The 13914-nt window shown below is 33.2% G+C and overlaps 1 protein-coding gene across 4 annotated transcripts in view; it reads right to left on the bottom strand.

Moving 5' to 3' along the window:
* Positions 1–7885: 7885 nt before the first annotated feature.
* LOC127864485 (uncharacterized) overlaps positions 7886–13914 on the bottom strand; it is a 258871-nt gene continuing 252842 nt past the window's right edge. For 2 of the 4 annotated variants that reach the window (XM_052404113.1, XM_052404114.1), the window contains exon 3: positions 7886–10219. In XM_052404113.1, the coding sequence (XP_052260073.1) occupies positions 9179–10219 (1041 nt within the window). In that variant the 3' untranslated portion in view covers positions 7886–9178. Of the gene's footprint in view, positions 10232–13914 lie in introns of all 4 variants that reach the window. The other 2 variants (XM_052404111.1, XM_052404112.1) reach the window with 1 other exon arrangement.

The following is a 13914-nucleotide window of genomic DNA, read 5'->3' on the forward strand; positions in this document are numbered from 1 at the left end:
CGGAAAACTATTCTTATTTAAAGCAAGTGACCAATCAAAAGAAATAAAATACACACAAAATGGCATTACTATTTTAAAAAATCACCGCACAGAGTCGCGCAATTCAAGTTGTTTTGTCTGTTTATGTAGATTTGTACATAAGGGTTTTCATACATCCGATATTCTTATATATTTTATTATTGAGTCCGAAATAGGAAATGTAACGAAGAAAGGTGAACACGTAGGTAATAAATCGTTTGGCAAAAGTCATTTCTAATTAAACAAGTATTTACAGTTTATTTTTTATTCCGTAACAAATATTTCCTACGATGTCGCATAGATTTTATATTATGATCGCTCAATATAATGTTTAAATTTTAGGAAGATACGAATTTATATAATCAAAAAATCAATCAGTATGTTGTTACGTCGGTGTCATGTAAACTTAATTTGAATTATCGTTATTTCAACGTCATATGATTAAAATTGAATTAATGTATTGGCAGTTGGGTTGAAAGAAATGATATGTTTACTCATGTATTTTGAAAAAGGGTTCAATATAAGTAAGTTGATATTATATATACAGGTACTCAATTTGATTAATATATTTAAAAATGTAGTAATGTTCTACACAAATGTTTTTATTTAATACTGTTATAAAGACACACATGCTAATAGTAAAACCCTATTATTAAAAATTGGTACCATACTACAAATTTTGCATCAAATGTGATATGATTATGAATCAATATACTGATTCAAAATCGATTCAATACTAAGAAGTTTCCTTTTGATATTGTCGATTCAATTCATGTATTATCACTCATCTAGATTAACCTTAAAACCAATTGACATTTCCAACCGCGCCTACCCGAAACGGATAAAACTGTAGCCTTTAGTGCGTTACCGTATAATAAACGAACATAAACATTGCAAAACGAGGGAGGAGCCAATTATTCCTTGGGAAAACGTCAAAAAACCACATACGTATGCCGTATAATGTTGTTCACGGAACATCAGGTGCTTCAACTAATGTTATATGTGAACATTTGATATGAGACCACATGAGAAAACATTGTATTATAAGAACGAGCGGAAACAAATGAACCATGTAGTCAAATTGTTATAAACTAGTCTACAAAACAAATAGATTGTGTTACTAGAGAGAACAACATATACTACTAATACTGTACAATGCAAAGCTCTCGTGATCGACCGGAAGTACAAATAACTTCTTCGGGTAGTTATGGGGAATTTTGGACAAGAACCGAGGAAGTAAAATGAATGCCGAAACTAAGCATCATAGTGTTATGGTTGTTGTTTTTCTTTTAAATTTAAACGTGTATCCAATTGATTGAAATTAAGACTGACAATGTTGAAAAAATATATGGTTTACTAGAGCACCAGTTAAGTATTAATTACAGATACGATTAATTGCCCTGCAAGAAGGCTCGTGGTAGAGATTCTCTTAAACTCGTTAAATACATTTAATATTCACTTACTTATCAGTATCAATATCATCATTGCGAAATTCCAATTGAAATACAAACACATAGTATATCATTCCGATTAAAATTTTACAATAATGATGCACTTTATATGTGTTTGTCGCCTGCGCTTTTAAATGTTTAACTTGCAGTTGTGTTTCAAACGCATAAGCACATTAAAATTGGGTTTCTAGCCGATAAACACAGTGTACTTGTGTTTCAAGAAGAAAAACAAATTGTAGTTGTGTTTCTTAAATTAACTTGTTAAATGTTATAAAAGTCTCGGTTTACATGCCTGCTAGATGCCTGTTGGCAACATGTCGAGCCCATTTGCAATAATGCCTGTAATGTTTAATAATCTTCACATTGCATATGCTTTACTTTTGACCTAAAGAGTGAACACGACCTATAATTGGTCACATACTTACTTTTGGTTTTAATACATTTTGTGATTAATTATTTAAAAACATAGCATGATGACTAATTAATTTTAGTCAATTCTAAATTTTTTAAATTGCATTATGAAATGTAACGTTTGCTGTCTGTTCGAACTTGATTATGCTCACATTTGACCTTTGGCTTATAGTATACAAGATGTACAATGATAATGATTGTGATACTTGCTACGACCCTTGCTTATGCTCATTGATTCGTGTATGCGCGTCAGGTGGGACAGGATGACGTCGATGAATACCGATCGATGCCGAGTAGTGCAGTATGGCAAGCGGTTCGACGCATAATCCCAAGAAACTAGGTTTCTCATGAGAACCTAGATTTTCAGAATGAGAATCTAGGTTCTCGCTTTAAGATTGCACATGGCTTCAAGAACACAAGTTTTCAAATGAGAACCTAGGTTTTCATTTGAACCTAGGTTCTCATTTGAAAACCTAGGTTCTCATGAGAACCAAGGTTCTCAGAATGAGAACCAAGGTTCTCATGAAAAACATAGTTTCTTGGGATTATGCGTCGAACTGGTTGCCCTATCCATGGTTTTAATTTGGGAACCATAGGTTCTCATGAGGTTCAGGGCGCAGGATCAATGGGGTTCACATATGATTACACACGTGCTGGACAGAATGAAAACACGCCGTTAAGGACTTTATTTGTGCAGATATCTCAAGTTATTGAAATATGTTTTCAAAGTCTTTAGTGCATAAGTTTTTCTTGCAGTGTGGGCCGATATCTTATGATTGAATAAGACATTATTACACATTATCAATAGAGATAAAACTTCAATTTATTACATTATGATTGCTTACTATATCCCATACATACTTGAATTATTAAACTGTACCGTACAGTCGTTTGAGGCCCGAACAAGGGAACTGAACTGAAACTCATTTTATGCTGTAACAATGAAATATGTATCGATTGATCTGAATTTGTTTCAATTTTTAGTCCCAAAAAATATTTACAATTAAGGACGTATTTCACAAACAGTTTAATTTTTTATTAACGTGTTCAGACCAATGTCGACCGATTACTTTTCTAATTTCATTCATCAAGAAGTTTCCTCCAAGTTTCGTTGAATATTACTTGGCATTGTCTGAACATTGTTCAAAAAATGTTCTTTGGGAGTAACATTCACTGTTTCACGTCTATTGATTATCATTCTACACATATGCCGTTAGCGTGTACCAAGCTATGGGAGACAACTGGAGGTTAGTTATGACAAACGGTTCGACGCATAATCCCAAGAAACTAGGTTTTTCATGAGAACCAAGGTTCTCATGAGAAACTTGGTTTATGAAATCCCAAGAAACAAGGTTTTTCATGAGAACCTAGGTTCTCATGAGAAACTGGGTTTATGAAATCCCAAGAAACAAGGTTTTTCATGAGAACCTAGGTTCTCATGAGAACCTAGGTTTTCATGAGAACTTAGGTTCTCATGAGGAACTAGGTTTACGAATTCCTAAGAAACCAGTTTTTTCATGAGAACCTAGGTTCTCATTTGAAAATCTTAGTTTATGCTAGAGAACCTATGTTCTCATGAGAAACTAGGTTTTTCATGAGAACCTAGGCTCTCATGGACACATAGAACTTAGGTTCTCATGAGAAACTAGGTTTCTAACCGATCTTTTGACAAACGTATGTATATATTAAAACGTTGGATATATTTCCTGTCAGTAGACATGAATAACTAATTCTTAGCATATTACTGACAAAATTGAGATAATTCATTCAAAACGTTGGCTAAATAATCTTGTTATAGATTAAAAGATACCCTATTATAAATACGACAACTCTCGGGATTTTGGAAAATACTTTTTTGTTATGTATTTTCTGAGCTTTTCCTCGAATAACAAATGTTTCTTTGAAGTAAGTTGCATTTCATTAAATGAAGTCATTATAATTATCATTATTATACCAAATTTATATAGCGCCCTTTTCATGCAAAAATGCACGTTCAAAGTCGCTTTACATTAGAAAATTTGACGTATCGCAGAAACAAATACATTTTGCAACACTGTTCCAAAAAAAAATCGATCAAAACTACTCAATGTGTATATCTATAAGACAATTAATGAAACAATAAAATCTAAAACTTATGTTATAAGTACTACGTAAAAACATGCACAGTAACCGTAGATTTAAAAGATCAGCAAGACGCTATAAAAACTACTCAATGTGTATAGCTATAAGACAATAAACGAAACAAGAAAATCCAAAACTTACACTATAAGTACTTCGCAAAAAACCATGCACAGTAATCATAGATTAGAAATATCAGCAATACACTATATTTTCGGCATGATCACTAGGTGAATTTTTAATTCTTATTTGAATTTATTTCAGCTTATATATAGATATCTGGTTTCGATTATGTTAGGGCTATACTGTAGCCTGATGATCACAATGTGATATCGTTATTCTCACAGAAATCTATTCCAGACATTTGGTAGTCAGTAAATGAGTCATACATTGCTATTTATCGATTTTATGTTTTGTTTTAACTATATATTTGAATGTTATGTATAAGTATGTATTATTAGCCATACAATTGATGCACATCTTACAAGTAACACGGATTTTGTATAATTAAGAAAATATGTATTTGTCAAATCACACGTGTAAAACCACAAGTCCCCAAACCCCAAAGGAATAAGTATACTTCCTTTAAAAATGTTTAATTGCAGATCATGTTGATCGAAATGTTATGTAATGAATTGAATAAACAACTGCTAAGGTTACATACGATTGGAGGAAGAGGTGAGTTTTCAGTGACTTTTGAAAGAATTCATTGTTGAAGAACCTCGAATGTTTGATGGAAGTGAGTTCCATAGTTTGGGAGCAGTGTACATGAAACTTCGCTCCCCTTATGAAACGGATTGAATCTTAGTTGAAATCACTAATGAAGTCGCTTCGTTCTTGGATCTTAAGTTCCGCCTTGGTTCGTAGACTTCAAGAAGTTTTTTCCCAGATTTACAGGCGACTGTCCATTCTAGGCTTTGAACGCATTGGTAAGTATTTTGCAGTGAATTATTTTTTTCTACAGGGAGCCAGTGTTATTTCTTTAGGATCGTTGTTATATGACTATAGCGAGATGTTCTTGTGATAACACGCGCCGCAGTGTTTGAACATGTTTTTTAGTTTCTTGACAGCTGATTTTTGTGTTCCATTCAGCAGTACATTGCAATAGTCCAGCGTGGCATATAGTGTTAAATATTGCCTGATGTGACCTATTTACCTGATTTGACCGAAACATGTTCTATTTATAGCATTAATATCCTGTTCCATGTTCATTTTTGAATCAAACCAAGCACCGAGATTTCGAACGCATTGCGGTGGTTTAATTGTCGAGTCCCCTTCTTTAACAATGAACCCGTCTACGTATTTCGCGTTGCTTTGACTTAAAAATACTATGAACTCGGTTTTGTCGGTGTTAAGTTATGTACTATTATGTATCATTTTCCATTCACCGCTTCATTCAGGCGAGTCCAGTGATTTGAAGGCCATGTGTCTGGTACTCAATAAGCAATGCTGTATTACATGCAAGCGATAGGCACTTATGTAGTGATGTATCAGTTCTTAACAAGAAAGGTCTTTTAAAAAGTATTGATGTTATTTTTTTTATTCATAATACATACAGTCGCGAATGTTTTTTTTTTAACAACTCTTAGACTCATTACAGCCGCATAAATTAAATGAGTGCGATGGTAGTTAACAATCTTATCGGAGACACTTCTTAGAATGTAAACCCCCAGCGAAGACTAGTATTCTCGAAAACAAGCAAACTAATAAAAACATAAGACGAACGCTTCATACCGCTGCTCTTTGAAAACTGTTTCCGTTTCGAAGTTTTGACGCAGGATCGTTGAATACGAACATACTCTTTAATTCTTAGAAACATTAACACTTTTCTATTCATTATATGTTATATTGTATATTTGTTTGCGGTCGCTTTCATTTATTGCGTCTGGTGCAATGCTCCCAGGTAGATTATTTATATTAAGAACGAACCACCTCAATCTTGTAGCAGGTAATTTTAGCGCTTAAATGATGATGTACTTGTTCGCAAAGGTTACTTGCGAACTATCATAGACTCGTCATATACACATTGTGTATTTATCGACGCGAATCAACATGTCAAGCATGCAAATACATGTAAATATATTAAAAATTAATTGAGTGTTTGCTAGTAAAACGGTTACTTTCTAAAGAAAAAACCTGTCCAACCTATGAACACGCCCCTTTAGGTTACATAACACATCTAAACACAGCTCAACATTGAATTGTAGTAACATTTTACAGAAATGTTAATCTACTTTGAGCATTTCTTTAAACATGCTCTGTATAGTAACTTTATGGCCTTTAAAATTCACTATATTTTTGTTTTCGTTAACCTGGTTCTTTGTTCGACTTTGAGTTCTTCGAATATTTGAGCATTCAAAGCATCACTTTTTTCTGTTTGTGATATGCCTCGGTACACTCAATAAACAAAATAACACGAATGAGAGACTTAAGTTTGTGTTGTGTTGCGTAATCAGAACTGGTGCAAAACACTATTTGATGTTTTCTCTTCCTAGAGGTGTGACATCACATGTTACGTCTTATTTCAATATAAGATTTATAACGACACTCACTGTTCGACGGAAGGTGCATACACTTAGATATAGTCCGCGGAAGAAGAAAATAGTTCCCTTACAAGCATAAAACCTGTATTAATTCGTATAAAAGCCATGTTTGAACACAATCACTTAATAATAATAATAATAATATTATTATTATTAATGATAATAATAATACTAATAATAATATCAATTTCCAAAGGGTTACATATTGAGCAGCATGTATCATTAAAAACCGTTTAGAAAAACAAATTTATGTAAAACATATCTGTTTAATACAACAAACAATAACAACATGTATACCAATCAAAACAGCCCATTATATAACAAAACAATCAGTACAGTATTTAAGTTGATGCACGCATATGCAATTTCACAAAACACATTTCAAATAAATTGATAAAATATTATACCGCTAGATCAGAGACGTTGCATCTTTACCTTAAAGAACATTACGCAGAAGCCGACGGAGAAGCCACAGCAGACGCCGACGGAGTCATACGGTGAGAAGTCATGCTCGGACTGTGCGGAGAATATGGATACATGTAAATATGTTATATGACTATTTAGCCACAAATGTTTGCCGTAATCGATCAGCCCGTCTGAAAATTGTTTCTGAAAGTCTAAATAGGCCAACGCAATTTGCTTATTTGAAACACTATACACAATGTAACATAAATATTTTATAGAGCAGTATCGTGCTTAGAAGTTCGATTTACAAGACGCATTGAGCTTTTTAAAGACCAGCGTCATTCGAAAATGAAACTTATGACATATGTTGCAAGCGTTACTGCTGCGTTGTTATAGGCCATCATGCGCATTTTGTTCAGGAGATCCCTTATGAGACTATTATGCCTTGCGTGATTATATAGTGGAATGCTTCGGTCCTTACACGACTACGCTTGCAGAAACGTTATTAGACCCATTTTAGAATGACGCGGGTCTGAAAGTGAAATATGAATGTGTAGAAAGAAAACTGCATGTTTATCAAATATAAACAATTTAACATACCATATCTTTCAATGGTGAAGAAATGATATTATAATACGCCTTTTGAGGACACATTTTTCGATAACCCGAAGTATATTGTTTATCTACCAACACTATAGTGTGGTTCGAATATACGAGCATTTATTAACACACCTTTCCTGCTGAAGATATGCGATTAACAAGTGAAAATCAACAACAACAATACATTGGTTGTTACAAATTCAAACATGTTTCCCTTTGAAAAAAAAAATTTAACATGTTAAGAAAACAACTTGGCGATTAGAGTTCAATGTAATTGTTGAATACAGAAATAATTTATTTCTCTAAACGAAAAAGCGAAAAAACGCGGTTCATGTTTTCTTCAACTTGCTAAATAAAGTAAATCTACACTATTTGTATCAATATCAACATCGCTTAATGTCAAATTACAATTCTAATACAAACTCAATAGTATAAAGTTTACGATTTTTTATAGTTAACAATAATCATTAACTTAGAACTAACTGATATCACATTGTCTACCCAAATACATTTATATGATTGTACATATTTAAATGTTTTAATATTCAATATAAATTACTTATTAGTCGCTGCACACGCTGAATGTGCCAGTTAGCAGCATTGTTCGTATTGGAACCACACACAATACTCAACGATTTCGCGTAGATATATAACGCCGCTTGATAGTCGCCTTCCAGTTCATAGCAGTAACCAAGCAAATTGTGCGCTGTCTCAGGATGATGCATGTTGATTATGTTTCTTAAATTAAGTATATCCAACTTGAGTACTTCAAGCGCATATAGCTGTTTGGTGCGTTCACCTTGTCCTCCATACGTAAGATACTGTAAGTAGTGAAGAAAAGGACAAGCATCTACCTCAGCGTAATCCATCCACATTTTGTCATATTCACCTCTCTGTGCAACTTCCTCTTCAGTCATAGCGCGGTTCATTTCAAACCACAATACGTATGGGGCGCAGTGCGCTTCTTCTCTAATAAACCTGACACAGAATGCGAATGGCGGTTCTCTGCGTACGTTGTCACAATTATCTGAGATCATGTTAGCAAACACTCGGAGATCTTTTTGTCCTTCCCACTGTCTCGCTCCACATACAGCCTTGACCTTGCTGTGATACCTCTTCTCCACGTCCTCTAACGCTCTAGCTGCCGCGTGAAAATGTCCAAAGCAGTATAGCAAAGAAGCCAACTTTAAACGACTAGAGGCAATATCTGTGTTTAAACAAAATTCAAAGCGCCTTATAATTTCGATGAAATTAGTGTTTGGAAGTCGCAAACAGTTAGATGATTGCACTGAATTATATACGGCATACAGGTGATTAATAAGGTCGAACGAAACGGTTTTCAATTGTTCATTCGTGAAGCCTTGAACAGCAGTGCGTAATGTATTGTATATACCTTGTTGGAATGTCGAATTCGAACTCTCTATGTCATATATTATATGTGTCAAACACACATGAAATCTGTCCAAGTACCCGAACTTCAGCAATAAACTGATACTGTAACGTAAGACTACACCTCCCAGTTCTCCCTCTCCACCTTGTCTGATCCTCCGTATACGAAGCGCTTTCAATCGACATCCTAAGTTGTCCATATCAATATGAAATAAATCTTGCAAGCCATTCTTTATCAAGTAGTTAACGTATTGTAAAAGAACTTTCTGTTTCACAATTGACAGTTTTCCATCGAATAAATTCACTCCAGCTATGATATAATGAGGAAGGCAGCCCAATCGCAGCCATTTTCCTTAATCCTTTTAAGCATAATAAAAGGAGATACATGATGTTATGTTCCTTCCACAGAGAAGGGTGTGTTCTCTCTATGGTGGTGAACATTAACGTTTTGCAATGAAAACTTGTGACAAAATCCCCAACAATTTTACTAAATAAGGTTTTCTTAATTAATTTTAGAACTATGTAACATTTTATTTGAGTCATATTAAAACTAAACATAAGCATTCGTTCAATAAGATTTGGAGACAGTTGCCATTCTTCGCGTTTATAATCACTATCTGGATGTCCTGCAGGTACCAAGAAACAAGGGGATTTACGTGCAGCCTTCAGTAATTGGGCAGGCGGCCAGTGTCTTCCTCTACATCTGTCTATCCAGTGCTGTATTTCTGGAAGAGGTTTGCAGACGGGAAATGCCAATACCATATCCCAGTCTGGATTACTACTCACAGAAGGTCCATTTTTGGTTACCTCTCCGATACGTGATGCTACCTGCTCTTGTTCATGTTTCCATCTTTCTGAGCTGAACAGTACTTGCCCGAAATCTTTCCTTACAAATCTGTCATCGTCAATAATGGTTACCGCCTCAGGTGTGTATTTGTGTATCACCTGTAGCAAGTACTGTTGAGGTATAGTGATGTCGTCACGAAGCATCAGAAGGTTATTCATCCCAGCCTCCCAGTCTCTCCAGTCTGTCATGATGTTCACATTTTTGTAACTGATTAGCACATCAATATCAGAATTGAGACCGGGAGTTGTGGTGCCTTCAGATTGGCTCCCGAAATGAAACCATTCGTGAAGTCCTCCCCAATGTGGTCCAGCTATCGTCATCATGCGTTCTCTCAGCAAATATGTTTCTCTCCTCTCCATTACAGTGCGTTCTCCGGCCCCGATTTCATCCAGCACATCTGATATCCGGAAAGATAGTTCTGGGAAGTACTCTGGAATCTGGACGTGAAGCTATTGTGTTTATTATTATTATTTAATCATAATCAGTGTTATAAAAATACATATACAGTAGTCATGTATTATTATTGAAAACACGCATTAATGCATTAATTTTCAATTATATTTTATATTTAGTTTACACCAATGTATCATGGTCGTATAGCATTACATTTTACTTGTTACTCCTGCGGTCGTGGTTTAGATACAATGAAATGCATGTGTATGTCTTAACATGATTAACATGGCCTTTTCCACGAATGAACGAATGACTTTTTTTTAACTTTCTGTCATTGATGAAAAAGAAAGCAAGAACAGTGTGCATGGATCAATATAACACCACATGATAGCCGTATGTGTAAAATACATGTTTGTTCGTGATTAAGAATCATTTAAAATTAACGATATTACAACGCATTAACAAACACCAAACCATGAGTTGCTTCTCTTTTTTTTTTTTTTTTTTTTTTTTTATTGATTTTCAACATACATCTCAATTACAACAAGTTGATACATATGAAGTTACATAGTTATACATACCAAAGTATCGTATATATTTACGATTTATGTACAAGCACATGTTTTTGGTATATACTAACAATAACACGTTATAAATGCATTAATTTGCTAATGCTTAATGTTGTTTCCAGAAAATACATTTTGAGACGATGCTATATTATTTTGTTGAAGAGTGAAAGAGAGAGGGGAGAAATGTTTAATCATGAGAGAGAGGTAAAATTTATACACATTAACACACATAATCAAAAAGCAATAGGTGTTTTCTAATTTCTTAAATTTCTGCAAAAAAAGGAGAAATGAAGAGATACCAAAAAAAAAACAAAAAAAAACAAGACTACAAAGAAAGATCATATGATGATGAGGATATAGGCAAGAATTTTTTAAAATGTTATTGCAAAGTTGTGCCATTTTTTATTATGTTGGTCAATTTTATTTTTTTCAAAAGCAATTTGCTTTTCTAATGTAATTTCCATTCTTAGAGCATTTTTGAAGGTCTCAATATTTGGCTTTTCGGCTTTTGATTTAGTATTAGATATGTAAGACTTCATCAGAATAATTATATAGTTTATCACTTGATTATAATTGCCTCCTTTTTTTGCACCAAATACAATATCATTTACATTCAGATCTATGTGTAATTGTCTACTATTTAAAAATAATGTCAGCTCCCGCCATATCGGTTGTATAGAATTACATTCATATAGAACATGTATAATTGTTTCTTTACAACTTGAACAAAAAGTGCAGAGACTTGAAGATATTAAATTACATTTAAATAAATATGAATTAGTTGGTAATATGCATTGCAGAATTTTGTATTGAAAATTGCGTAAAGTATTATCAATGGTGGCTTTAAATGGTGTTATATACGCGTGTTTCCAGTCTATACTTTGTTCATAGGGGGACATTATTTCTTCCCATTTCTGTTCTTGTTTGGTTTTATTTTCTTCTAAGGTTTGTTGTAAATTATATAAGTATTTACACACTGTTTTTGTTTTTTGTACCTTTTCAAGTAGTGTGTTATTATTGAAATTGACATATTCCATTTCCGAAAGTTGTTGTGTGTAAGTTATTGGTATACTTTTGATTAGTGTGTAATATTTAAGATAATCTGTTGAGGGTATTTCATAAAGGGTTTTAAAAGCTTCGAATGTATAATAGCTTTTTGACCTAAAGTCATAGATGTGTTCTAGGAACTTAACACCCATATTAAACCAGTTTTGGTAAAAGAAGGTATGTTGGTTATTCTTTACTATTGTCGAGTTATTCCATATAATCGTTTTAGTGACATGTCCTTCTGTTTCTTTTGATTTAATTTTGTTCCAGGAAGAAATTACATCTCTGAGGAATACATTTTTAAAATTTGAATTAATATGTTTGTCATTAAGGGTACATTCAAAGACAAGATCTCCACCATATTTATAAAGTTCATTCTGATAGAAAATTTTCCACTGCCCTGTATTATTAATGTCTGTCAATCGTTTGACCCAACTGGCCTTATTTGCGTATAAAAAGGCGGTTATATCAGTGAGTTTGAGCCCTCCCTGCTCAATTCGTTTAACAAGAGTTGTTCGTTTTATTTTGTCAGGTTTACCATCCCATACAAATTGGTATATAGATTTATTAATTGTTTGTATTATATCATGATTAGGGTTTGGGAGTGCTGACAATGTGTACATAATTTTTGGTAAGGCAAATGTTTTCACCACAGTGACTTTTCCGAGAAGTGTTAATTTTCTGTGATGCCATTGTTTTAAACAATTTTTAAAGGCTTGCAATTTTGGTTGAATGTTTTTGTCTATATTGAGGTTTTCATCATTTGTGAAGTAAAAACCCAGTGTTTTGGCTTCTTCTGACGTCCAAGTAAAATGTTTGTATTTGTTAAATATAATATGTGTATTTTTAAGGGCACCAACGCGCATTACAATGGTTTTTTGTGTATTAAGTTTGAGTCCGGATACTTCACTAAAGTCTTGTATAGTGTTTATTAGTGCCGAGAACGAGTTAAGCGTTCCATCTGTCAGATAGGTTGTATCATCTGCAAAAAGTGTTTGTTTTATTTCTTGTTCTTTTATTTTTATTCCTTTAATGTCTTCATTTTTTTCAATATAGTTGGATAATATTTCTATATTTAATATAAAAAGTGTTGTTGACAATGGACAACCTTGATTTACGCCTCTTTGAATAGGAATAGGTTCAGATAGATGTCCATTATTAATAATAATGGTACTTATGTCCGTGTAAAATAATTTAATCCATTTTATGAGTTCAGTTCCAAAATTAAATTGTTTGAGACTTTTAAACATGAAGTCATGATCTAAACTGTCGAATGCTTTTTCATAATCGGCAAATAAAAGTAGGCCTGGTTTGTTATTGTTATTCAGAAAATTTATTGTTTCAAAAATTGTGCGTACGTTTTCGCCAATGAATCTTCCTTTTATGAATCCAGTTTGTCTTGATTCGACAACAGATGATATAACTTTATTAATTCTGTTTGCAATTGTTTTGGTCGCTATTTTATAATCTACATTCAATAAACTCAATGGTCTCCAGTTATCAAGTGTTTCAAGATTTTTTCCTGGTTTTGGAATAAGTGTAAGAATACTTTGTTTTTGAAGTTGAGTCAATTGTCCATTTACAAATGAATGGTTAATAGAGTTAATATAGTATGTTTTAATTTCATCCCAAAAAACTTTGTAAAATTCTGCCGATAAACCGTCTGAACCAGGACTTTTATTGTTATCCATCTCTTTTAAGGCGTTTAGACATTCATATTCTGTGATAAAGCCTTCGCACGATTGTTTATCATTTTCTGTGAGTCTTTTAATATTATAATTAAAGAAATGTGAATTGTTTAAAGTATTCGTATCAATATCTTTTTTTTTGCTATAAAGGTTTGAGTAAAAGTTTCTTTGTTCGTTCATTATAGCGTGAATGTCTGTTACTTCTTTGTTATTTATTGTTAACTTATGAATGGTTTTACTTTCGTAATGTCTTTTTTCCAGATTTGCAAAGTATTTAGTATTTTTCTCATTATGTTCAATGTGTATAGCTCTTGCTCTTACTAATATGCCATTTATTCTTTCATCTATAATTTTTTCGTACTCTATTTGTGTTTCTTTCATTAATTTTTGAATTGTTTCATTATCACTAGTTGTATGCAGTTGCTTCTCTAGTGA

The sequence above is a fragment of the Dreissena polymorpha genome, chromosome 1 (assembly GCF_020536995.1).
Source record: "Dreissena polymorpha isolate Duluth1 chromosome 1, UMN_Dpol_1.0, whole genome shotgun sequence".
NCBI lineage: Eukaryota > Metazoa > Mollusca > Bivalvia > Myida > Dreissenidae > Dreissena > Dreissena polymorpha.